This window comes from Labeo rohita, chromosome 10, assembly GCF_022985175.1.
Source record: "Labeo rohita strain BAU-BD-2019 chromosome 10, IGBB_LRoh.1.0, whole genome shotgun sequence".
Classification (NCBI taxonomy): domain Eukaryota; kingdom Metazoa; phylum Chordata; class Actinopteri; order Cypriniformes; family Cyprinidae; genus Labeo; species Labeo rohita.
The window spans coordinates 31,048,742-31,075,981 of NC_066878.1; the positions used below are offsets into that span (position 1 = coordinate 31,048,742).

At 34.3% G+C, this 27,240-nt stretch overlaps 2 protein-coding genes across 3 annotated transcripts in view; one reads left to right on the plus strand and one right to left on the minus strand.

The window, feature by feature from the left end:
- The window catches only part of atg10 (ATG10 autophagy related 10 homolog (S. cerevisiae)), a 43,634-nt gene extending 20,485 nt beyond the window's left edge, over positions 1–23,149 (minus strand). Inside the window, exons 1-5 of one of the 2 annotated variants that reach the window (XM_051120357.1) lie at positions 23,000–23,149; positions 16,953–17,075; positions 11,677–11,793; positions 1,101–1,233; positions 606–703 (exon numbers count right to left, since the gene is read on the minus strand). In XM_051120357.1, the coding sequence (XP_050976314.1) occupies positions 606–703; positions 1,101–1,233; positions 11,677–11,793; positions 16,953–17,075 (471 nt within the window). In that variant the 5' untranslated portion in view covers positions 23,000–23,149. Of the gene's footprint in view, positions 1–605; positions 704–1,100; positions 1,234–11,676; positions 11,794–16,952; positions 17,076–20,344; positions 20,432–22,999 lie in introns of those variants that run through there. The other variant, XM_051120355.1, reaches the window with a different exon arrangement.
- Positions 22,274–27,240, plus strand: part of ssbp2b (single stranded DNA binding protein 2b) — a 93,360-nt gene continuing 88,393 nt past the window's right edge. The window contains exon 1 of the mRNA XM_051120353.1: positions 22,274–22,581. Within this exon, the coding sequence (XP_050976310.1) occupies positions 22,526–22,581 (56 nt within the window). The 5' untranslated portion in view covers positions 22,274–22,525. The remainder of the gene's footprint in view (positions 22,582–27,240) is intronic.

Genomic DNA, 27,240 nt, shown 5'->3' on the forward strand with positions numbered 1-27,240 from the left:
CAATAATAACGTATTGAGTGTAAATTATAGTTTTAATTCAAATTATTAAATAGCCCTCCCTACACCTACCCTACCCGATACTTTATTTTCAACTGTTCGATTATTTCCTTCATTTTATTGAAAATAAATGACTTTCTGATATGCTATGAAATTTGACAAGGGAGAAAAAGAACGCTTGCCAACAGGCGGATTCGAACCCGGGTTTACGACACGACATGCTCTTTACCATCTGCGCCACTGGAGCTGATGTTTAACAATTGTCTGTTGTAGTGTTGACTAGCACAATCACAAGTTGGTGGGCAGAGTTAGTGTAAATAGCCTCTGCCAACAAGGCAGGCTATTTGCACTTAATGTAAATAGACACTCCAAAAACAATAAAAAATAACAATGTGCTGTTCAAGTCTAGAAACTGCAAAGTGACCAATCACAATGGAATGTTGATTTTGAGAAAGCAACTGTCACCTGCAATAACGCAATGTGCCTATGAACCATTTTAGGTGGTTCGAGCGTGTTCCATCTGCAGCTTTGACTAGAATGACACCTCAGAAACAACATGAAGACTCTTCAATAAATACATTCCACTCATGATGTCACACACAGGTTACCTGTTGGGTCAGCGTGTCCCAGGGTCCATGCCGTAGTCTCTGTCTATAGTTCGAATGAACGTTGCTCCACACCTCCTCGAGAGACAGGGGTCGCCCATCTGCGATGGAGAAAGAGGTTTTCTGATTACAGCCCATATGAACAATCACTTTCAAATGGATCAGTCTTGCATGTGCGTATTTGTTAACTTGCTCAATAACAGCTCCGAAAATGTTTACATGGTGGCTATTAATGTATTTACAGCACAAAGTCAAACTTTGTTGAGCGCAGACGCGAGTCACGGTGCCGCCTGCTTTCTCAAAACTCAAACACTGCTGTCGAGATGGGATCTCAGAGTAAATGTTGAGTCTGTTTTTGCAGCACACATAAAACCAGACTTTGAGAAAGCAGAACACCGAGGGTTCTGAAATACACACACTGATAAGGGAAGCAGACAGCATATAAACAAGACTGTGCGGTTTAATGATAGAAATGCAGCGAGAGAGAATGTCGTGTACCTAACGTGGAGGCTCTGAAATAGAGGACGGGGATCTGATAGCTGCAAGAATACAGAACGTGGTATTCATAGCGCAGCACAGCGTGAATTTCACATACTGCCTGAACTCCAGCCGTTTCATCCTCAACGTTTGCCTAGAAAACAAGACAGAGAGAAACGGGGAGAAAGTGAGAGAGGCTCATGCCATTTAATAACAAAGATGTAGCCATAAATGCAACAAAAAAGCATGAGAATTGATATAAATGAATATCAAGTCAAATTTTGAGACAACATACTAAGGATTAGTTCAATCACTCTCTCGTTCCAAACTCATAATCAAATTATTTCCATCCATAGAATACAAAAGTAATGTATAAGAATGTCTTGAATTCTCGTCGCTGTGCACATAATTTGAGGCCAGATATTTTTTAAAAGAAATTAACATTTTAATTTAGCAAAGAGGATTACATTGATAACAAAAAAGTGAAAGTAAAGACATTTATATTCTTACAGAAGATTTCTGTTTAATAAATAAAAGTTATTTTTAACTTTCAATTCATCACAGAATTTTAAAAAAATGTATGCTTTTTTCTAAAAAATTAAGCAGCACAAGTGTTTTCAAACATTGATAAAATAAACGTGTCTCGTACTCAATTCAGCATATTAGAATGATTTCTTAAGGATCATGTGACACTGAAGATTGGAGTAATGATGCTGAAAATTCAGCTTTGCATCACAAGAACAAATTACATTTCAAAATATATTCAAATACAAAACAGTTCATTGAAATTCTAATAATATTTCACAATATTAATTTGAAAAATTATATATAAAAAATTATCTATAAAAGAGCTCCATATAACTCAAGTCAAGTTCTAAAATAAAAAAAATAAATAAATAAATAACTATAAAAGTGGTCTGTGACTCAAATCAAGTTTTAAAATTTGGTGGGGTGGCGGGGGCAAAGACAAGACGAGCATTTGGCATTAAAAAGTATATAAATTGTATTATTTTTATTAAAATAACCGAGTGTTACACTACATAAGACCCTTCTTTCTCAGCCACAACTGCATTTGGAATCGTTTAAGCTGCATTTTAGAAGTTCAAAATCGGGGCACCATACCAGTTCACTATATGAAGAAAAATGCTGAAATGTTTTTCTCAAAAAAAGCATAATTTCTTTATGACTGAAGAAAGAAAGACATAAACATCTTGGATGACAAGGGGGTGAGTAATAATTTGTAAATTGTTGTTCTGGAAGTAGACTTCTCCCTTAAGTTTCAGGTGTCCCCAGAATGTGTCTGAGGTTTCAGTTCAAAATAACCCACAGATCAGTTATTATATAATTTTGAAAATGCCTGTTTTGAGTGGAAGCAGAAACACGCTGTTTTCATACATGTCTCTTCAAATGCAAATGAGCTGCTGCTCCCTGCCCACTTTTCCAGAATAGGGCTGTGCCTTTAAAGCTCGCAACCCATATACTCTGCTAAAAAAACATCTCTTTGGTTTTGATTATCACATCTATCGCGCTTAAATCATGCGGTTTAAACCATATTAGTATAAACTTTTTAGAGCACACACGCACAGAAAGCGGCTGCTTACATGGCATGTGAGTACTAAACTAGGTTCTTTTTCATGTCTTATTGCGCTTAAATTGTCAAATACACACAAATTTATGTTAAAAGGATACAAATAGTTCTGGTTCTGTGAAGGTAAACACCCGGGATAGAAATCGCATGTTTATATTAGATCTGTGTTGCAGCAGCATAATATACAGTAAACAAATCAATAAATCCACTGCTTTCTTGTCTCCTCTGAGGCTCAGACTCTAAATGTGACCCTGGACCATAAAACCAGTCTTAAGTCGCTGGGGTATATTTGTAGCAATAGCCAAAAATACACTGTATGGGTCAAAATTATAGATTTTTCTTTTATGCCAAAAAACCAAAAGTAAAGATCATGTTCCATGAAGATATTTTGTAAATTCCTTACTGTAAATATATCAAAACTTAATTTTTGATTAGTAATATGCATTGCAAAGAACTTAATTTGGACAACTTTGAAGGCAATTTTCTCAATATTTAGATTTTTTTGCACCCTCAGATTCCATATACTGAAATAGTTGTATCTCGACCAAATATTGTTCTATCCTAACAAACCATACATCAATGGAAAGCTAATTTATTTATCAGCTTTCAGATGATGCTTTGCTAAAACCTTTGCTATGACGTAAGAACAGGTACACCGTTGATGCTTGCAAAAACAAAATGACGGTGCCATGAATGGAAACGTGCAGATTAAGGGGCAGTAATATTATAATAAGATCCCCTTTATATATCATAGGTGGAGCAAAATCTGAGCGGCGTGTTCTTTAACATGCTTGCACAAAAAGGCTTAACAAAACAGTTACTGGACTGTCCTTTTTCACATTTTCTGTGTTGGTAGATGCACTGGGGACCCGATTACAGCACCGATTAAACAAGGAAAAAGACAGATTTTCACGATATGTCACCTTTAAATGAATGAATACATTTTCATTCTATTCATATACAACTGATATGACATCTTGTTACATAAATGTGAATTCTGTTTACACTGCTTCAGTGATCTTCTTCAAAAAAAAGTAACCAGTTTTCCACATAAAAGAAGTCATGTATGGAGTCATATCACATATCTGATCAATGGTACATGTGCAGACCTGCCACAAACCCTGAGCTGTGATACTAAACCCAAAGCCAAACACATACGCGAGTGATTCATCGACCACCATGTGATCTCATTCTTCTTCTTATAACTTGATGAAAACGAGATCTCCTCAGCAGCCCGCGTGAGCAACAACACGTGTTTACCTTTTTGCTTTCCTCTTGCATCCTTCATTCATAGGATGTTGTTGACATGTTGAGAGAGTTTGTACACTCCCCCCTTTGTGTTGTGGAACATGAGTAATGGCATCGTGCGCAGGACCCTCGAGCGGGTCCACATGCACAAATGTTGTGCAGACTGTTTACCAAGGTTACCTCTCTTTCAGGCGCCGCGCACTGGATTTTCCCGCTCTTTCTCGTCCTGCAACCCCTGGTGATTAATTGGCTGTCAGAATGTGGAATAAAGGTTTAGGGCGCTGCAACTTGCACAAACACAGATAAACAGGAAGGAATGCTGTTATACTCGGGAGGAGTTCATAACCATTACTAAGGACTAACTAGAGCTAAATACAGCAGCACAAGTAGCTTACTGTAACTACATTGTGTAGACATCACAACATAGCTTCACCAACAACAAGCTACTATTACTGACAAGTAGCCATGTAACGAAAATAGGCTATGTTGCTGTTTTATGTCATAGTTTGGAAGCTTAGATTTGGTTTAGTAAATCAGTTAAATTGGACAATTGTAAAGATGATGTAAATCAACCAATTCACAAAGAAACAATTTGGTGATTCAAGTCTTGGTGCAGGATTTTGCATGAAACCCTTAATGTTTTATGCCATGTTATTGAAAAAAACTGAAAGTTTTTATATAATATTATTATATCATATGTTTTATATAATATTATTTATATAAAGTTACATATTTTTATTATTATTATTAATGTTATTTTTATATTTGAATATAAAATTATATTTAATTATATTGATATTTCACCCTATTTAGCTTCAATGTAGAACTTACTACATTACTACATAAATATTTAAATATATATAAGAATATAAGATAATATAATAAATATTATATAATTATTATTCATAATATTAATATAATTACTATTGTTATTATAGTTCTTTATTTATATTACTATTATTACCACCAATATAATATAATATAATATATATATAACATAATATAATATTACTACCAATAATTTATATTTCATTACCAATAATAATATATTAATAATATATTATTGTTGTTATTATTATCATTATTATTACCACCAATATAATATAATATAATATAATATAATATAATATAATATAATATAATATAATATAATATAATATAATATAATACAATATTATTACATTACCAATAATAATATATTAATAATATATTATTGTTGCTATTATTATTAATCATAATAACAATAATAATACTGCTAATAATAATAAAAATAATTTTTATTATTATTATTCTTACTATTATTATAATATAATATTATATAATATATATTACTACCAATAATATAAATTTATTGTTACCAATAATATTAATCATATATTATTGTTACTATTATTATTAGTAATAATAATAATAAAATAACAAAAAATATTATTAAAAATATTCATTTTTTATAATTTGTTTATTATAATTATTATTATGACTACCAATATAATATAATATAATATAATATAATACTACTATCTACTATCTAATATTACTATCTATAAAATATATTTATATTATCAATATTAATAATATATTTTTGTTACATTATTAGTATTATTAATGCTATAGGATGGCTGTATATTTTTAAAAAATATATAAAAATCTAAAATAAAAATGATTACAATATTATATATTATTAATATAAATAATAATATCAATATAATTTAATATTATATTGTTTTATACACACTTTAAAATAACAATGATTACAATAAATAAATATTCAAATTAATAAGTCATATAAATAGTAGCTAAATGCATTGAAGCAACATAAGAGTGCAATATCTTCGAAATATATATATATATATATAAAATATAAATAATAACAACAACTACTAGAGTTATAATAATACTTTTTTAATATTATAAACATTTAAACGATATTGCACCCTTCAGTGTAGTTACTTTTTTATTAGTGTGTAGGCCTCTACTTTACAAAACAATTGCTTGATTATAATAGAACGAGTATATGATTAAAGAAATTAGCACTCCTAAATGGCACGTGTGATGTGATTTCTGTCACACGGAGGCGGCTTTGAGACTCTATGACATCACTCTGTCCCACACTGATAGGCGCAGGTTTAATTAGTGATAGTGTCTGAGCGACGAGTTGGATCAGCAGCGGCGGTGTCTGGATCCCTGGCAGCTTCAATGCAGGCTCAAGGATTGTTCACGCATCCATGCCTTCACGATAACATCTCCACCCTCCCATACAAGCGCAGTCTTGAGAGACACACTACTACTGTTTCACATCCGACGTCTGTCAGGAATGAAAGACTCTGGAAAGAGGGAAGGCAGGTCAAATAAACAATGACGTCAGGCTTTTTCCAGAAAGGTAAAACACCTCACCTAGAGGCTGTACAATAATGTGTGGGATGACAAGTTAAAAGAGCGCAAACATGCGAGACGAAAACGCATTAAATTCTAGGTCCGCAGTGGCAGGAACTCGTTTAGCGAAACGATTATTCACAGCTCTCATTCAACCTTTGCATAACTGACTCTTCAGCTGCATTTGGAATTCAAATAAAGGACAAAAGTTCAGCTGCTGTTCGCGCACACCGCTTAAAATTTTCAAAAGGTCAAGTTCAAAAAGGGGCGTTTATTAACTTTGAAATGTGTTTCTAGCAACAACTTCTGGCATCCGCCGCCGTTTGTTGTCATTCAAACGCTGCCGTGTTTACGTTCAAGCAGGTGTACAGACGTAACGGTGCGAGCGCTAAACGACGGCACCTGTTCAACTCCACAAACACGCAGGGAAAGCAAAGGGCTGCGTGGCACGTTGCAGCAGACGCTTTAAATAGCATCATCTAAAGAGATCTAACAGAGCCGTGAGCTCAGGTATACACTTTATACGCGCGCCGTTTTTCACTGTCAAAAAGAAGATCAATACTGGACGCGCAATAGCAGAGTCGCTCCCTTCGCCTACCTGAATACCAGCGCTTGGCGGGGTAATTTCAGAGGATGATGAAGGATGGGCTCTTTCATTAACCTAAATAAGCCCTAATTATGGGTTTAATTATCCTAGTAATTCCGTTTACATTCTTCGCACTTAAAGGATTAAAATACCTTTTGCTTCAGCATGCATCTCTTGGGGAACAAATAAAGATTGCTTCTTAAATGTGGTTATATAGCAGTTATGAGAGACTCTAGTGGGTGAGTGAGACCCCAAAAAACAAGAGAGTCTGTTAGAAAATGGAAAAACAATGCTGAATACAGAAAAAAAAAATGCATTTAACCGCACAGACGTGACTTGCAATGAAAATAAACAATGTAACAAAAACATTTTTTGCTGAATTATTGGAAGAAACAATTTAAAATCACTGTATGTAGTCTAAATCTTATATGTGTGTGTGTGTTCTTATTATATTGCATTGCATTGATTATATAATAATTATCATTTATCATATTTATTTCACCCCATATAGCTTTAATGTAATTGATTACTATTAGTGATTTTGAATGACAATAATAATAATAATAATAATGATAATAAACATATTCTTAATATATTATTATTGGTAACAATAAAACATATACTATTGGTAACAACAACAACAACAACAACAACAACAACAATAATAATAATAATAATAAATGTATCATATTTATTTCACCCCAGCTTTAATTCAATTTATTATTATTATTAATAATAATAATAATAATAATAATAATAATAATAATAATGTTAATGTTAACAAGAATATATTCTTAATATAGTATTATTGGTAACAATAAAATATAGATTATTGGTAATAACAACAACAACAGCAATAATAATAATAAAAAAAATAAAAATAAAAAATTCTCATATTTATTTCACCCCATATAAATTTTATGTAATTTATGACTATTAATGATTTTGAATGATGACAATAGTAATAATAATAATAATAATAATAATAATAATATAATATAATATATCAACAAGAGCATATTCTTAATATATTATTATTGGTAACAATAAAGTATATATTTTTGGTAACAACAACAACAACAACAATAATAATAAAATTAATATAATTATTTCACCCCATATAACTTTAATGTAATTTATTACTATAATGATTTTGAATGATGCAATAATAATAATAATAATAATAATAATAATAATAATGTTAACAAGAACATATTCTTAATATATTATTATTGGTAACAATGAAATATATATTACTGGTAACAACAACAACAACAACAACAATAATACTATATTTATTATTATTATTATTATTATTAATTATATTAATAAAATCTATCATATTTTTTGACCCCATTTAGCCTTAATTTATTACTATTAATGATTTTGAATGAATATTCTTGTGTGTGATTACATATAAAATGTATATATTATACACTATATATTAAATAAAATCTAAACAAAATTCTACATTGTGTACATATATAATGTCTTATATAATTTCAATAAGAAATAAAAATTAATTGTTTTATTCAGCAAGGACGCATGAAATTAATCAAAAGTGACAGTAAAGACATTTATAATTTAACAAAAGATGCTGTTCTAAAACATAAAACAAAATTATTGACCCCACAATTTTGAACTGTAGTGAATAAATGAATGAATGAATGAATGAATGAATGAATGAATGAATGAATGAGCTAATAAAAAAATCTTATATATCCATTTGAAAATAACTGAATCTATTTGAATGTATTTTAAAGTGTAATTTATTCCTGTGATTTCAAAGCTGAATTTTTAGCATCATATACATTTTAGACTTTATTTTGGTTAAATTTTGAACAATAAATAATCTTGGAAGCAGTTACGAAGCACATTCTACTTCCTACAAAGACACCATAATGCCAGCTGCCCTTGTTTACTGAAGTTACGACCCCTTTATGTACAGGTGCTCATAGACAAAGAGAAACACTGAGCACAGCTCCGCGGATGTCAGGTGTGTGGTACTGAAAGGGTTAACCCTGATAGATTTTTGTTGAGTGAGGCATTTATTCACTCCCTAAAAGAATTCCACCACTCAAAACAGGATGCCACAAAAAAGAAAAAAGCAGTCCTGGTTTCTCTAATCTTTCACAGATCTTTTCTGGATTTTTTTTTTTCCTTTCCTCAACAATGGGGAAAAAAAAGAGGCTTTCTTGTAGCCTGCAAGCTACTGCTTGCTGGCGAACAGTCTTTACCAAGGTCAAGTTTTCTAAATGTTCTTTTATGCAGGGCATGTCAGGTGACGTGCGCTGTGGCACGACTGCACGCTAGACTTTGAATGTTGGGGAGTGAACAAAGGAGATGCTGATGTTGAGCTGGTATCGTTGTACAAAATACTGGCCTTTTTTGTGTATCAGTAATTCATCAGAAATTGATCATTCTCACATGCATTTCAGCTCAAAAGCAAACGGATGAAAAAATAAGATGATGAATAAATATTTTACAAATTATATAATATTCTATTTAACTTATTTAAGCACATGTTCCCCTTTAAATTCTCATTACCGTAATGAACTGGGACATTTTACTGTAAAATTTATTTATTTATTTATTTAGTGGTTAAACTATACAATTAATAGTACCATAATGAATAAATACTTTGCAAATTATATAATATAGTATTTAATTAACTTATTTAGGCACATGTTCCCTTTTAAATTCTCATTACTGTAATGAACTGGGACATTTTACTGTATATTTATTTATTTATTTATTTAGTGATTTAAATATTTTTTTGTTGTTGTTGCTTGAAACATACAATTAATACTACAATGATGAATAAATACTTTACAAATTATATAATATACTATTTAATTTATTTAAGCATGTTTCCTTTTAAATTCTCATTACCGTAATGAACTGAAACATTTTACTGTCAAGTTTTTTTTTTTTTTGTGCTTACAATATACAATTAATACTACCATAATGAATAAATATTTTACAAATTATATAATATTCTTTTTATTTAAATTATTTAAGCACATGTTCCCTTTTAAATTCTCACTACTGTAATGAACTGGGACATTTTACTGTATATTTATTTTTTTATTTTTTTATTTAGTGATTAAAATGTAGTTTTTTTTTTGTTGTTGTTGTTGCTTGAAATATACAATTAATACTACAATGATGAATAAATACTTCACAAATTATATAATATACTATTTAATTTAAGCACGTTTCCTTTTAAATTCTCATTACCGTAATGAACTGAAACATTTTACTGTCAAGTTTTTTTTTGTGCTTAAAATATACAATTAATACTACCATAATGAATAAATATTTTACAAATTATATAATACTCCTTTTATTTAAATTATTTAAGCACAAGTTATTATTATTATTGTGCTTAAAATATACAATTAATACTAACATGATGAATAAATACCTTACATGATATAATATACTAATTTAAGCGCATGTTCCCTTGTTTTCACTATTTTTTTTTTGGTATTAAAATATACAACAAATACTACCATTGTAAATATATACTTTACAATTTATATTATTTCTTTTCACATTACAACTGCGATATTTTTGCTTCAGATTTTAGAACATATTCCCATCCAAATTCTCATTATCATAATGCATTGGGACTTTATACAGTAAAACTACTTACTAGTCGTACTGAAAATATACAACAAACACTTCCATGACAAATAAATAATTTACATAATTTACACAATATACTTAGTAATAATGTACTATTTTCTTTGCAAAAAAATAAAAATAAATAAATAAAAAGAGACAGTACATTGTATAATAATTATATATTCTTAAAGATTTTGTTCATATTATATATCTAACAAAAAATAATATACTTAATATAACTTTACTATAAAATATAAAAAAGTGGGCAAGCTTGCATTTGGTTTAAAACAAATACTACTTCAAAGAAAATACTGTACTTATATAAGGATATGTGGTTAATATCATTAATAATTAGCGCAACGGACCAGCCTTAACCACAGAATATCAGATTGGTTTGCATTAAAATCAGTTACTGACAAACAAAAACTGCTTTCTCCAGTGGCACTGAAATATGGCAAAATCTCCTTCATGAAAGGAGAAGGTGTCGAGTCTTCCCTAGTGTGTGTGAGCTGAATGTAAATATGCAAGAAGTCGAGTCATTTGCAATCAGCCGGAAGGGCTTACTAATGAAATGGGCTGAGAGTGGAGGTAAAGAAAAATCAGCCACAAGGCACAGCCCCCATTTTGGAGGAGATCATTTAGACCAGTGTATGAATCAAAATATTTTGTTGATACTACCTTTAAAGATTGTTTTTTGCAAAACATCAAGTGTGCATACTCTTTAAAGTTTAAGTATGTCATGCACATCTATTTTTTCCCCAAATGGAGAATGCATGTAGTGTGCAGACAAAGCTAAACGATCGAGTGTGCAACACCCTGATGGACAAAAAAAGCATAAACATCTTAACAGTCACATAAAAGCGTATGCCAACATTAGCAAGTTTTTCCAAAACTAAACCCGGGACGTTTATAAAGCGCAGGATTTAGTTAAAGTGTTTCCTTCAGGTAATTGATTCGGTATGTGGGGAAACACTTAGGTCAGTCTTCATTTTTGGTAGCCCACTTTGTTAGCGTTTATAAATGGACTGGCTCATTTTACCCAAGAACCACTCCTGGTTCAGAGACAGTATGCTTTTATGACCAAAATGGGTAAAACGAAGTGCTGTGGGATGAGGTTAATACTTGGTACTAACCGTAAGTATGAGTAATAGCAATAGCGATGCAAGTCCTACCTGGATGTCATCTGTCATCATGCTCTCATCCGGCATGGAACACCCAAGTTGTTGGTGCAAAATGCTTGATTTTACAGGGATGAGAAGAGTCTTCTTCATGAAGCCTTCATCAGTGTCCTAGAACAAAGTACAAAGCCGGTCAAGAACTTGTCTGGATCATATTTCATCCAAAAATCCAATTATATTTTGGCTATAGAAATAGTTCATCCGAAAATGCTAATTTGTGGATGATTTATTCACCCTCTGGCAGTGTCGCCAAGTTGGGCTACTTTGACACTGTTGTCACGGGTTGTTTTTCCTGTCCACACGTTAAAGTTACCCCAAATAATGTAATATTTTGATTCATCGATTCACATTTGAATCGCGATTCAGTCTTCTAGTGATTCGCATCGATTCACAAATTTCAAAAATCGTTTTTCTAGTTAATATAAATATAATAGCCTAGGCTTAATAATAACATGATGTTGTCGGAAAAACAGCAACAGCAATGTAGGGAGAAAAACATACATCCTGCCCCATTTTCAGCGATGGCAATTAATTATAATCTTTTGTTATTATGGGAAGGATGCACGATTGCTCATGACGTAAGAGAAGTGAAGCCACTGCGCCGCCATATTGCTATTCCCTAGTATTCGCAAACATTCTATTTAATGAATAGGAAATTATACGATTTTAATGAGAAAACATCACCTAACAAGTCATTGTTTTCATATCTGACGTCTTACTGTAAATTCTCACAACGCAAACGTCGCAAAACGGTTATTTGCGGTTATTTGTTTATCAGATGAACATGAGAAGCATCGGACGTTCACCATGTTTACAAATGACAAAATGCTCATTCTGAAATCTGAATAAACATTTATGCTTTGTATACATAAAATTTGCCTTGTACAGTTAATCACTGTTTTGTTATAGAGTTTTTATTCGTACAGGCTAAATGCATGTTTCAACAATGATTTCGTTAACATCATTTTGAAGCAGGTAATGATTTAAACGTTTGTTAATTCAGCCTACATAACATTATGTTGAGATAAATGTTAATAATAAACGTTAATAATGCAAAAATGTTTGAATATAGAAGTATCAAATGATTTAAATAACTAAAAAGAACAAATTAAAATGAAACTAAAATGAAACTAAAACAGTCAGCAGATGGCGGTGAGTCACTGATTTTTAATCGCTGAATCATTCATTCAGGAATGAAGCAAGTGACTCTTTACGAATGTGTAATCGAATCAATGATGCAGATTCGTTTAAAAACGTTCATTCATAAACGGAACAGCTGTGTTTGAATAGAGATGCGGCTCAGCTGTGACTTTGTTTCAGACTATTTTCATTGATGAATTTGAGCAATATCAGGTAGTGTTATAGTCATATAATGTAAGGCATTAATATAATAGAATCTGCGCGATCTTTAAGAGTTTGAAATAGATGCTGCTCAATTAGGGACAAAATATACAAAATATACACATCATAACTCGGAGAAATAACGCTGACTAGTTACATATGCTACGGATTTAAATACAGTCATGTGAAAAAGTTAGGACACCCTATTGAATTACATGGTTTTCTGTATCAGGACATCATTAAAAAAAACTGGTCCCTGGCTGGTCTTAAAATTTCAAAAATAAAACCTCAGATGAACAACAACACATGATAAATTGTGCCGCGTCATTATTTACTGAACAAAAATAAAGCCAAAATGGAAAAGCCATGTGTGACAAAGTTAGGACACCCTTACTGTTAACATTGGAATTAAGAGGGTAAATAACAGTCAAGCACTGCTAATCAAATACCTTTGATGAACTGATCATCAGCAAGTCTGAGCGCTTCTATAAAAGCATAAGATTTGGCAGTTTGCTGGTCTGGAGCCTTCAGGTGTGTGTTAACACAATGCCAAGGAGGTAAGACATCAGCAATCATCTTAGAGAAGCACTTGTTGCTGCCATTAATCTGAGAAGAGTAATATGGCCATTTTCAAACAATTTGAAGTTTATTCACAAGTAGAAGACATTTAAAACAGACACCTCTCCTTCCAGGAGTGGACGTCCCAGAAAATTCACCCCCAGATCAGACTGTGTAAAGCTCAGAGAAATGGCAGACAACCCAAAAACTACACCTCAGACTCTACAGGCCTCAGTTAACATGTTAAATTATAAAGTTCATGACAATACCATTAGAAAAATATGGGACAAAAATGGCATGTTTGGAAGGCTTGGCAGAAGAAAGCCTCTTCTGTCTAAAAAAAAACATTACAGCACAGTTTAGGTCTGCAAAGTTGCATCTGAACAAAACACAAGTCTTCTAGAATAATGTCCTCTGAACAGACGAGACCGAAGTGGAGATGTTTGGCCATAATGCACAGTGCCAAGTTTGGTGAAAACCTGAAGAGCATATCAGCACAAACACCTCATACCAAAAGATAAGCATGCTGGAGGAGGGCTGATCATTTTGGGCTTGTTTTGTAGCCACAGGACCTGGGCACCTCACATTCATTGAGTTGGCCATGAACTCTTCTGTATATCAAAGTATTCTAGAGTCAAATGCGAGGGCATCTGTCCGACATCTAAAGTTGGGCCAAAATTGAGTCATGCAACAGGACGATGTTCCCAAGCACACCAGCAAATCTACAACAGAATTGCTGAAAAGAAAAGAATCAAGGTGTTGCAATAGCCCAATCAAAGTCCAGAGCTCATCCTGACTCAAATGCTGTGGTGAGAGCTGTGCATAAGCAAATGCCCACAAACCTCAATAAACTGGAGCAACGTTGAAAAGAAGAGTGGTCCAAATTCCTCCAGAGCGATGTGAGAGACTGATAAAGTCACACAGAAAATGAATGCTTCAAGTTATTGCTGCTAAAAGTGGATCTACAAGCAATTGACTCATAGGGTGTCCTAAGTTTTTCACACATGGTCTTTCCCTCCTGGCTGTATTTTTCTTAAATAATGACACTGTGTGATATGTCATGTGATGATGTTTATCTGAGGATTTATTTTCCAAATTTTAAGACCTGCCAAGGACCAGATCATTTTTTATTATGTCCTGATGCACAAAACCATGAAATTCAATAGGGTGTCCTAACTTTTTCACATGACTGTACGTCAAGCTTTATTTCCAAGATTTGAATTTCAATACAGCATAGAGCAATATAGTAACAGAGGTTTGTATTGTATTATTTATTGTATATTCAAATCACTTTCAGATACTAATACCAGATGTTCATATATGCATGTGTTGGATCAGTTTACTGTGTCGGCAAGTGCGCAGCTGACACACCCACCTGAACGCTTACAAAACATCACTTATCCTGCCCTAGAAGATGATAAACATCGCAAATAACATTTTAAGTAAAAATGAATTTACATACATATATCCTAAAAACTAGTCCTGTGTGACTTATACGCTTAAAATCGGGTGATTTTAGGTCAGCGGTTTAGCTGTAAGTCAATGGTGCTCTCTGCCGATAGGGAATAATAAGATGGCGGATCAAACACTTCTGGTGGCTTCACTGTGGCAGTTTAGAACACACTGAACAATTCAGTCATTTTATATAGATTAGTGGATGCGCCCGAATCCGTATTCGCAAAGGTGTATGTGCGATCGCAAATCTCGAAAGTGAAAGTAAAAAGCTTAATTACTTACGGCTCCCTAATTTATATACAGGATAATTACCCAACACCATAATTATGAAAGAAAGCATTGAAATCTATTTTTTTCCTCCCATCTTATATTTATTCATTTTAGGGGTTCCGTAGTCATGTCATTTCCTTTTGGGATTCACACATCCCAAATGGGAAGTGTAAAATAAAAAAAAAGTCGAGTTAACTGACAAGGGGCAAAAAACAGTGCGACACGTAACGTAGCCTATATTTACTCAGTTTCAGTTCAGTTTTGTGACAGAAAGGAAACTCAAATGGCAGAAAGCGACTATTTGTTTTTTAAGTTGAGGACAGTTGAAGTAATCGCGCCAACGCACACAAACACAAAACAGATCAGTTCCAGGCTTCTAGCATTACTATAATTTGACAGCGCAGTGGGTAACGTTACTTTATCAAAATAAAATACAGTGATCCAAACATCAGCGCAACCGCCTCACTGTGTCACCGTTTGAACGCAACTGAAGTACAAAGCCTATAACTTACATAATAAATAATAGTTTAGCAATTGGATACATCGTAAATATGAAAATATTATGGAATATTTGGATTTGTGCCAAATGAGAGAAGTAGGATACAACAGCACGAAGCTCCATTTTTTTCTCTGATTTTTACCAGGTAAAATGGCAGTGTTGCCAGGTTTTGTTGTGAAAACCTGGCAACCCTGCCCTCAGATCATCCAATATGTAATACAAGTTTGTTTCTTCTTCTAAACAGTTTTGGAGAAATTAGCACCAACTTGCTCACCAATGGATCTTCTGAAATTGAACAGCTGATAAAAACATGACAATAATCCAGAAGTAATCCACACCACTCCAGTCCATCAGTTAATGTCTTGTAAAGTAAAAAAAAATACATGTTTGTAAAGGACTAATCCATCATTTAAATGTTTTCAAAACTAAACCATTGCTTATAGCTAAAAATACAAGTTCTCTATCCATAAAACCAGTCGACTTGTTTCCATACAGGGAGAAATACGTACTGATCAAGTACTGTTTAAAGGCAAAAACAGTCCAAAACAATTCACTTTTTAACTGAAAAGAGTGTTATTATGGATTATGGGCTCATATTTTGGCCGTAAGCAATGGTTTAAAGTTAAAATGATGGATTTGCTTTTTACAAACACTCAGCTTTTCACTTCACATGATGTTAATTGATGGACTAAAGTGGTGTGGATTATTACGTTGTTTTTAATCAGCTATTTGGACTCTCATTCTGATGACACCCATTCACTTCAGAGGATCTACTGGTAAGCTAATGATGTAATGATACATTTCTCAAACTTTTTTCCAAGAAAAATCAAACTAATCTACATCTTGCATGGCCTGAGGGTGAGTAGACTTTTAGTCAATTTTTTTTGTAAACAGTTGTATTAGTCAATTGAATCAGATTTTTGAAGTGAGAACTTAATGAGTCATCCTTGAGAAGTAATGAAAATTTTGGGAGTAAATAAGTATTGTCATTCGAAGTCATGTCAAAACACCAAATATGTTCAAAATAAAGCACCTTCCTGACATGAGATTTGTGAGATTCACCCATAAAGCTCTTTCTTTCATTCTGATCCTCTAAGGAGAACAAGTAGGCCCAGTCTTTGTGGAGTTACTCAAACATTCACCTCACCTTGATCTGCTCCCAGCTCCAGCCATCCTGGATGGTCTCAGAGTGTTGGAGAAAAAGCTGACAGCAAAGCCGGAAGGTCCTTTCATCCAGGTAGCATGACGCAGAGTTTCTCTCACCTGCCATCTGAGGGTTAGATTAAGCACATTTAAATGGCTAATAACTAAAGATCACTTCAACTTCATGCTCCAAAACATTGAACACTGTAAATTCTCAACCATTTTACTTCTGTAATGTGATGTAAGATACGATATGAGATAAGACAACATTTGCATCAGGAGTTGACTGGACCATGAAGGTACTCTTATTGTAATAACATGCACATTAATTGTGCACAATTATATCAGAAATCTGTGTTAAGAAAGCAATTTTCAACAATTCTCTTGTTGACTTTAAGTTCTCTTAATAAATCCACATGGAGATCGTCGAAACACAAATTCCATCACAACTTTAGGTTGCTGGATCGCAGCAGCGTCTCTGGCTTCAATTACTCAAGAGGAAACGGTTGATTCGCTAAGTGGCCCTTTCCTGCTCGTGCCTCTTTCACCCCCTTCGCATGAACAAGCAGAAATGAGAAACATCAAACAAACCCATTTATTCACATCTTCACTGATCAGCCGGTTTAGTGAGCATCTACAACTCCAAACTAAATGGACACAACATGGCTTGATTAATTACAGCGTATGAAGCAATAAACAAAATGTGCACATACTTGAATGGATTAGCAGTGTCTGCATGTCTAGCTATGGTCCAATTCTGACATATGAGGGAAGGACAATTCTTTAAATAACGATTAGTATGTACTACCGAATAATAATTCAGATGGTATGAGCCGCATTTGAGGCCATTCTTGATAAACGCACAATTATGAACTTGTTTTCAGAACTTGCCAGAAAGATTGTGTTCCAATTACTTTTATGAATAAACAGAATAAATATAATAGACTAAAAGACTGAGGAAGTTCTGTGTATGTCACCAGAAAGAAGTCTGTCGTATTCACTGAAGGGGTCAGTTATGACTTTTTGATTAAACATTGTGACGTCAACAATAAATAAATTAATTAATTAATGAAGCATATGCACAGATTAATTGTTAACAATGATCTGTAACATGCACTTTAGAACATAGATTAAGAATTTTCATGCTGACTTTGATTTTAGGTTTTAATAAATATTATGAAACATAAAGAACCATTACTGTGTGTCCAAAAGCATAAAAAATATGGTTGCTGTTAGTCTGTTATAATTCAGCATGGTAAATATAACATGTGCAGGAATGTATTTATAATGCACACCTGCATACTTAAAGGGATAGTTCACCCAAATTTAAATTCTGTCATCATTTACTCACATTATCACTCACCAAACAGTTGAGACTAGCCACTGACTCCCCTAGCACTTCATCAAATTTATAACCATATTAGAGTACATTTACAAGACAATGATGTGCTAAATGAGGTGCTAAAAAAGGAAAAAGGTTTTCCTTTGTGTTTTTTGTGTACAAACGTATTGTCGAAATAATACCCATTTACACATACACAACGCAGTCTTATGCATATCAGGCCTGTAGTTGATATAGAAGCCTGGTTCCGCTACTGAATAAAAAAAAATAAAAAGGCAATTTTAATTGCAATTGAGTTTACATCTCACAATTCTGACTTTTGTTCTCAGAATTTTAAAATGAAGTCAGAATTGCATGATACAAACTCACAATTGTGAGTCATAAAGTCAGAATTGCGAGATAAAAACTCGCATTTGCAAAAAAAGTTGTCTTGCAATTGTGACTTTTTTTCCTAGCAGTTCTGACTTTATAACACACAACTGCAAGTTATTACATCAGAATTGTGAGATATAAACACAAGTGCGAGAACAAAGTCAGAACTGCGATATACAAACTCGCATTCGCGAAAAAGCCAGAATTGTAAGCAATCTCTCAATTCTGACTTTATTTCTTGCAATTACGAGTTTATATCATGCAATTCAGAAAAAAAAAAATCACAACTGTGAGTTAAAATCGTACAATTCGGACTTCGTAACTTGCAATTGCGAGTTTTTATCATGCAGTTCTGACTAACTCACATTTGGGAGTTTAGCTACATCTTACAATTCTGAGAACAAAAGCGATACAAACTTGCAATTCTGAGGAAAAAAGTCCGAATTGTGAGATAAAAAAGTCACAATTACCCTTTTACATTTTTTATTCAGTGGCAGAAATGGGCTTCCATTATAGGGTTGCCAGGTTTTTACACCAAAACCCACCCAACTGCTACTCAAAACTGCCTAATTGCATTTCGAGAGGGGGTCACCCGTTAAATCGCGTTCCGGGGGGATAAAATGCATGTTTTTTGTCTGGGTTCCCCTGGTAAATTTCCATTTCAGGGGACAGTTCAGCAACAGTTAAAAATAGTCCAATTCTGCAGGAAAACCGCAGACTTGGCAACACTGTTCCATTAGTTGCCAATGTCTCTTTAGGGAAGAAACACTACACAAACATGTAATACACATGCGCATGATGTCAGCATTATCACTAATTTGCGTTTTTGTAGTTTACATTTAGACGAATGGCGTTGGTATCGGAAAAATTCCACTATGAAACCACTTAGTATTTAAAAGTTTTCATTTTCAGACTCCCAAAGCGATACTGTTGTATAAATTAATGGCCAAAACCCCCTCAGAAGCAGCACTGTATTCACACAATTTTTAGATTCATGCACCAGCTGCCATTGGTCGGTTAAAAAGATAGTTCCGCCCCCAAACTCACGCCATTGGTTAAGTCAATATTGGACTAGTCAGGCTACTTAAAACAAAGAATAGCCTACTTAAAGCCACTAAATTATAGTATTTCCACTATGTAACTTATGAGCAGTCTATTTATAAACAAGCATTTTTAATACGCAGTTGTCTTTGCTTATTAAATCTGAATAGGAAGTATTTCAACATCTAAAAATGACACTAATCATATCAAACTACCAAATATTTCATTGTATTGACATCTCAGCTATGACGACAGCGTCCTGAAACTTTATATCCTGAACCAGATCACGAGTCTGTTAAACATGTTTTCAGGAAACACCCTTTACTGATACTGACGTTACATAAAGCGTTATATGGCGTCTTAATGGAGCTGAGCTCGAATACTACAGCGCAGATCGAGATAAAGGACACAACAACAGTTGAGCATCAGCTCTCGTGGCGCTTCAACCGTGCAGCCCTCAAGAGCACCTATTTATAAAGTCAGCAGTAACGTTGCTGTGGTAACTGCATTGCACGTTTTTGGACTTTGTTCTAATTTCTAAAACGTCGACTGCCTGACATGTTACATTGCTGCTGCATGACTCGGAGTTGTCATAAAGAACATCCACACCAGCGCAAAACTGCTCTATCGCTCTGCCTTACCATGATCTCACACGGCTACTTCCGGGATCCTGAGCACGGAGGGAGTGAAACGGAACAGCCAATGTTATTCAGCACAGGCGGTTTCAAGCCGCCCACTTTGGAAAAAAAGCACAGCGCAGACATTAGAGGACAGAGAGCAGTTAAAACATTCGCCAAAATAATATACACAACCGAAAAGAGAAGAGATCAGCGTCCACAACGAGAGACTTTCTACCAAACTAAATATTTGACGCATTTGTAGTAGCCATTACGTTTTTAAATGCTCTTTTCTGGCCATAAACAGACTAGCTGATGATGCAGTGAATCCACATTTCGACCCATAGTGTATTTATAAAGACTTTTTAGTAGTAAGAGGGCAAAGAATAAAACAACGACCCTTGAAGCTCTTCTAGTGACCTTATAATCTTATTTTAAAATAAAACAGGTTGAAAATAACAGTAGCTAACAGTACATTTCACAACAAAAAAGTGTGGTTTAGGACTTACTATTTTTTATTAATTGAAAAATATGTAGAATATACTTTTGTAGCATTTTATACATTGAAAAAATACACTTATAACTTGTAGGTGAGATTAAGAGAATAAAGTCGATATTCGTAACCCATTTTATTTCCAGCATTTTATGTATTCCAGAGCAAAACAGCATATTTAATTGAAAAAAAAAAAAATGCATGAAGCGAAATGATTGGGAGGTGAAATTCTGTCAGCACCCAATGTATTTTGGTAAAGCAATGGTTGAGCTGCATGCTAACATACTACTATTTGTACTATTTCTACAATGTGTTAGTATGCTAGCATGCTATCCTGAAATCAGCCAACGGCTGAGTAGCTATTTAGCTATTGGTTAACATGATCCAATAGCATGTTTGGCCTACCTGATGCAGGTGGAAAGAGAAAGCCATTTCAGAAGCACATTGTTCAAGACAAACATTTTATTTTCTTTGCAATATCGATGGATCATCCACAATAAGATGAAGAAAGTGCATTAGGAAATAAATAGGTAAGTAAAAAGTCAATTTTGATTGGAACAATCACATTGACTGCGTTTACATGTGCAAGAATATTTTGATATGTATGGTCCCTTTATAGGTCTGCAATAAGACGATTAAAACAATATTCCAGTTTGTAAACATCAAATCATAAACATCAAGTCATATTATGTGAAATATCAACCATACATAGTGCTGTCAAATGGTTAATCGCGATTAACTGCATCCAAAATATGTTTTTGTCTACACGTGTGTGTACTGTGTATATAAAAACATACACATACAGTATATATTTAGCAAATATTTACATGCATGTTATTATTCATATAATTTGTTATATATAAATACATTTAATATGTAAACATAAAATTTTTCTTAAATATATACATGCATGTGTGTGTATTTACATATACACAATAAATATACCCAGTACACACACACAAATTATGTAAACAAAAACTTTTTTTATTTTACTGTTTTAAAGTATTTCCAGAATAAAGTCTGAATTCAGCATTGTCTAAAATCCACTATTCTGGAAATATCCCAGTATTCCAAGTAATCAGATGAATTATTAGCTGATTCATTAAAAGCATGTTTACCACAAACATTATCACAGAAGCACTGTACCGTTCAGTCATTTTTCCATTTCTGGGTAGTGTTTTGCTGTCTAAACTGCTCATCAACTTTTGAGAAGATAAAACAAATATTATGCAAAGCCATTAGTCATCTCTTTACTTTATGAAGAGATATGCAATTTTGCACGACCCAAATAATCTTACTTCAATCAACAGTACAAGCAGAAGCTGAAGAATCCGCTCCACATTTGCCATATCACTTTAAATTTGGCCAGTGACAGTAGAGGGTGTGATTGCTTGTGAGGGGAACAGCCAGTTGTTTAAAATCCCTCTCAGTACGGTTTCAAATTCCCCTCAGTGCCGGGTAAGACGAAGTGCGTGTGTGCATGTGTGTGTGTTCCACAGACAGAGTGCTGAAGATAAGAAAGGGGTTGTGTTTCTGTTGGGGCGGGGCCGAGTAACTGTCACTCACGCGAGTTACCCAACAAAATGGGCGTTCCCTCTCGGCGCCCGGTCCAATGAGAGCAATCGCTCCTGTAGTCGCCATGGTGACGGGGTTGTGTCCGGGGAGGCTGTGATGGGTTGACAGGTGCGTGACAATCGGAGCTCTCTGCAAGCATGTACGCCAAAGGCAAGAGTAACAACGTACCGTCCGACAGCCAAGCGAGGGAAAAGTAAGTTTTATTTATGAGGGGGGAAATCTCAATAATGAAGACAGCGCACGTCCAGACTTTTAACAAGCTGCGGATACGCTCTGTTCCTCGGATGCTCTGTTGTCTCTGACAGTGCTTGTAGTTCACGCAAGAAAGTTGTTGTCAGTTATCAGTTACGCGCTGCTAGAATTTCTTGCGTCTAATTAACGCGACATGCCTCCTTTAGTAAACGCACAGCTCGCAGAGATGCGAAGACTAAACTTTATATGTGGACTGTCGATAAAAAGAGTATATTTCTGCATCAGTGAATATGTATTTATGCATGCAAAGTTGCTGTAGAGCTAATTTTAAGGATTTCTACATCTCAGTTTTGTACTGGAACAAGGTGAGTACATAAGTTTGTTTGGCTTTAAAAGAAAAGTGCGTTGGAAATACGTACCCGTTCACAAGTTTAAAAGCCGCCACTGTCAGTCAGTCAGGTGAGCTGCGTTTTGAAAAAAAGAAAGAAAGAAAAATAATAATGTTAACCATCCGTTGTTAAAAGAACGAACGCTGTTGCTCTGTTCCGTGCGCGTTCCGGTCTGAAAAGTTCCAGCGCACGCGAGCGAGTGCACTATAGCGCGCTAAAGGGTATGATTGACGTTTCAGCATGAAAAGTTCCAGCGCGTGTGAGTGTGACTGACCTGCGGGCGATGGAAGTTTTCACGCCGGGCACGTCAATCATACTCGCTCCGCGCGTCAATCATACTCTCCTTGCTATACTATACCATACTCGTCCGTCGCGCGCTGAGACTTCTTGTTTGTGGCAGTTATTTTTTCGCGGTTATATAAGGATTTTGGCTACGCGCGAATCTCGGTGAAGACGCGGTGATGGCACGACGAGAGGTCCGTCGACCTGAGGAGATGATTTATGCCTATTACATGTAATTTAACGTTATTTTAAGGGTATTTTTAGTTTGTTTGATAATGTCTGAAAAAGGACGAAAGTACTATAAGGGAAAGAGAGTTTGAATGGTCCTTAACTGATGTCCAGTACACTTATGACGATTTTCTGAGGGGAAATTTTCTTTAGAAGCTTCCAAAAGACCTTCATAATGAATATATTGCAGATTTAGACATATATGTTAAAATATGTCATACTGAAATGTGTTTGGCCTGTTAATGTGGAGGTTTTAGACTGTCCTAGAAGGATGTCTAGCACACCTTCAACCATTCTGAATGTTTGTTAAGAGCTTTAAAAAAGATCTTTATCATGAATGTATTTAAGGGCTTGTGTCTGTATTAGTAACATCAATTGATTGAAAAAGTACTAATTTATCACACAAATGAATCCAGATTAATCCTATCTAACATTAACGTTTTTAAATATACTTTTATATTGCAATAATTGTACATTTACTCTTCAAATTAATGCAAAATAGCATTAAGACAGTATATTTGTGATATTTGTTGTGACCCTGGACCACAAACACAGTCATAAGGGTCAATTGATTGAAATTGAGATTTACGATTTGACGCTTTCCATTGATGTTTGTTATAGGACAATATTTGGCTGAGATACAACTATCTGAAAATCTTGAATCTGAGGGTGCAAAAAATCTAAATATTGAGAAAATCACCTTTAAAGTTGTCTAAATTAAGTTCTTAGCAATGCATATTATTAATCGAAAATTAAGTTTTGATATTTTTACGGTAGGAAATTTATAAAATATCTTAATGAAATTTGCTCTTTACTGAATATCCTAATGATTTTTGGCATAAAAGAAAAATCAATCATTTTGATCCATGCAATGTTGGCTATTGCTACAAATATACCTGTGCTACTTAAGACTGGTTTTGTGTTCCAGGGTCACATTTGTTAAATATTTTTATGGCTGAAGGTGAGTATCACTGATACCAATATTACTGATGTTTCCAGGAAATTGTTCTTTTTTCCCTAATATTTAACCATTGACTAGCGATTCAACATTACAGTATAATTGAGAGCGATCAATTTTAACATTTATTAGACTTAAAAAATAAAAACTTCTAATTTAAGTGAACTTATCAAATGCTAAATTAAATCTAGATAAATCCTTAAAGCTACAAAAGTTATTGATTTCCTCCTTTTTTGTTCTTTGATTAATAGACATCACAGCAGCTGGGTTATTAGCTAAATGGCTGCTGTTACTTTAAGAGCTGCCGCATGCTGACACACATGCTTGTAGTTTCATTCACGCTTCGATATGAAATGGTAAAGGCTGCAGTGCATGGCTTCACATTTGTGCATGCAACTGAACACAATATAATGGATGACAGCAAATTAACACGCTCATTTTGACAGCACCAGTAAAATATGTTGTATTTAAGTGTATTTGGCTTGTCAGTGTGGAGATTTTAGAGTATCATCACTTTTGAGCTGATTCTTAAGACACTGGAACTTGACAAGTGTCAGTCAATCAGAAAGTGTCACCTCACCCATTGATTTCCTGAGGTCTAAAACCATTATTATTCTCGTATCTGCCTTTGTTGACAGCTTGAGCACACACAGTTTTGTCTTCCTGCAGTGAGGTCTTGTCTTGAAGTAATTAGCAATTATTGCAGTTTCATTCAGGCCAGTGTCTTATGGGACATGTGTGGACTTGTGGTTTTTCGACGAAAACTCTCCAGCATTAGATTTGAGCTTGAGAAAGCAGTTTTGCTGGTTATGAGATTTTCTTACAGCTTCTCACCCTTTCTAAATGAATTTTTCTGCCGTTTGCGGTCCTTTACTTGTGCTGGAAAGGCTTTGAGATTTAAAAAATAATCGCTGTTGTGGAACTTTCTGTTAATTTTCGTTGCTTTCTTTGAAATGTGGGGGTTTTGCCAGTTTTATGTACAGGGACGGTGTGGAACAGACAGAAAAGCATGGGAAGGAATGGGAAAATGACACACAGGCTCAAACTCACATCTCCCACATAAACATGACAGAGCACATGTGCTAACAGCACCACCATGGCTCCTGTTGTCATTCGTTTTACTCATTCTTGATCTAAAATCCAATGCAATAGCATGTGTTCTTTTTTTATGAATGGTCAGTCATTTTATGCATTGGCTGAAAGTGTGGTAATAGAAAGATGAAATCCCTATGGAAGTTTGACTCATACTGTATGTGATTTTTAATTGAATATTCAGCGTGAATGAAAAGCTTTACCTATTTGGATTAAACTGATATTTAGTAGACTGTTAAGTAGATCTGTATTGCGTTAATTGTTTTCAGAGATCACAAGCTGGTCTTTTTGGAAAGCAAATCTCATCATCGAATGGATAAATGTGCGACACCATAAAGTGACAAAAGAAGCTTTTGACTTAATGTTTTATTTGATAGGAAGTGCAGAATCAGTCAGTTCTGTTTTAACACTTAAGCTGTTTGAATCTGACAACCGCTAGACTGTATGGTGTTGTAGTACTGGCAGGTTTAAAGGGGTGACTGCTTTGAGAAGATCACAGTACCTTTTATCTCTCCTCTTGAAAGAAAAGTGGACAAGTGGTTAACTGTCAAGGAGGATGGTTTGTGTGATATGAGGAAGAGAAAAAAAAAAGTGGAAAAACTCAAAGCTGATGTCCCAACGGTATGAAAAGTGTGCGAAGCACAGAATTAATCAGGCCCATGTTTGAAAGAAGTTAGGCTTAGTTTGGCAATTACCATAACCATAACCTTTCCAGTGAACACATTTAGTCTTGAAACATACCAAATGGACGCTTCTAGCAGTGCAAGCTCAGTTTCACGCAATGTTTCGTTTTTATTTGTTAAAGGAGAACTCCACTTCCAGAACAACAATTCACAAATAATTTACTCACACCCTTGTCATCCAAGATGTTCATGTCTTTCTGTCTTCAGTCATGAAGAAATTATGGTTTTTGAGGAAAGCCTTTCAGGATTTTTCTGCATATAATGGACTTCATTGGTGCCCTGATTTTGAACTTCCAAAATGTAGATTAAATGCAGCTTCAAAGGGCTCTAAACGATGCCAGCAGAGGAAGAAGGGTCTTATCTAGCGAAACGATCAGTAATTTTTTTTACGGAAAATAAAAATTTGTATACTTTTTAAGCACAAAAGCTTGTGTAGCACAGGCTCTGGGATGCGCGTTTACTATTGAATCACGTCAAAAGGTTGTGTGGAACGTAGACGGAACCACAGACCCAGTGTTTACAAAATGAACGCGCAAATACTAAGAAAGTGCAAGTAAGTCAAACGCTGTTTACAAACAAAAAGGTACAACGATGTCTGATGATTCTGAAGTTGTAGGAGAAATAACATGGAGTTTTTCACCATACTCTACCTTTTTGAGCCGGAGTACACAGACGTGTGGCGATTCGAAGACGTGATTCGTCCGAATCATATTAAAGATTCGTTCAAAATGAATGAATCATTCAAGAATGACCCATGGACGCGCATCCCGGAGCCTGTGCTACACAAGCTTTTGTGCTTAAAGAATATACAATTTTTTATTTTTCGAAAACAATGACTGATTGTTTTGCTAGATAAGGTGCCCCTTCTTCCTCGACTGAAATCCTTTACAGCCTTTTGAATCTGCATTTAAACTGCATTTTGAAAGTTCAAATTCGGGAATGAGTGTTTAGTTTGTACTAGAGGTCAACCTGCATATTGACCAATCAATCAACCAATATCTGCCATTCAGGGTTGCCAAGTTTTCACA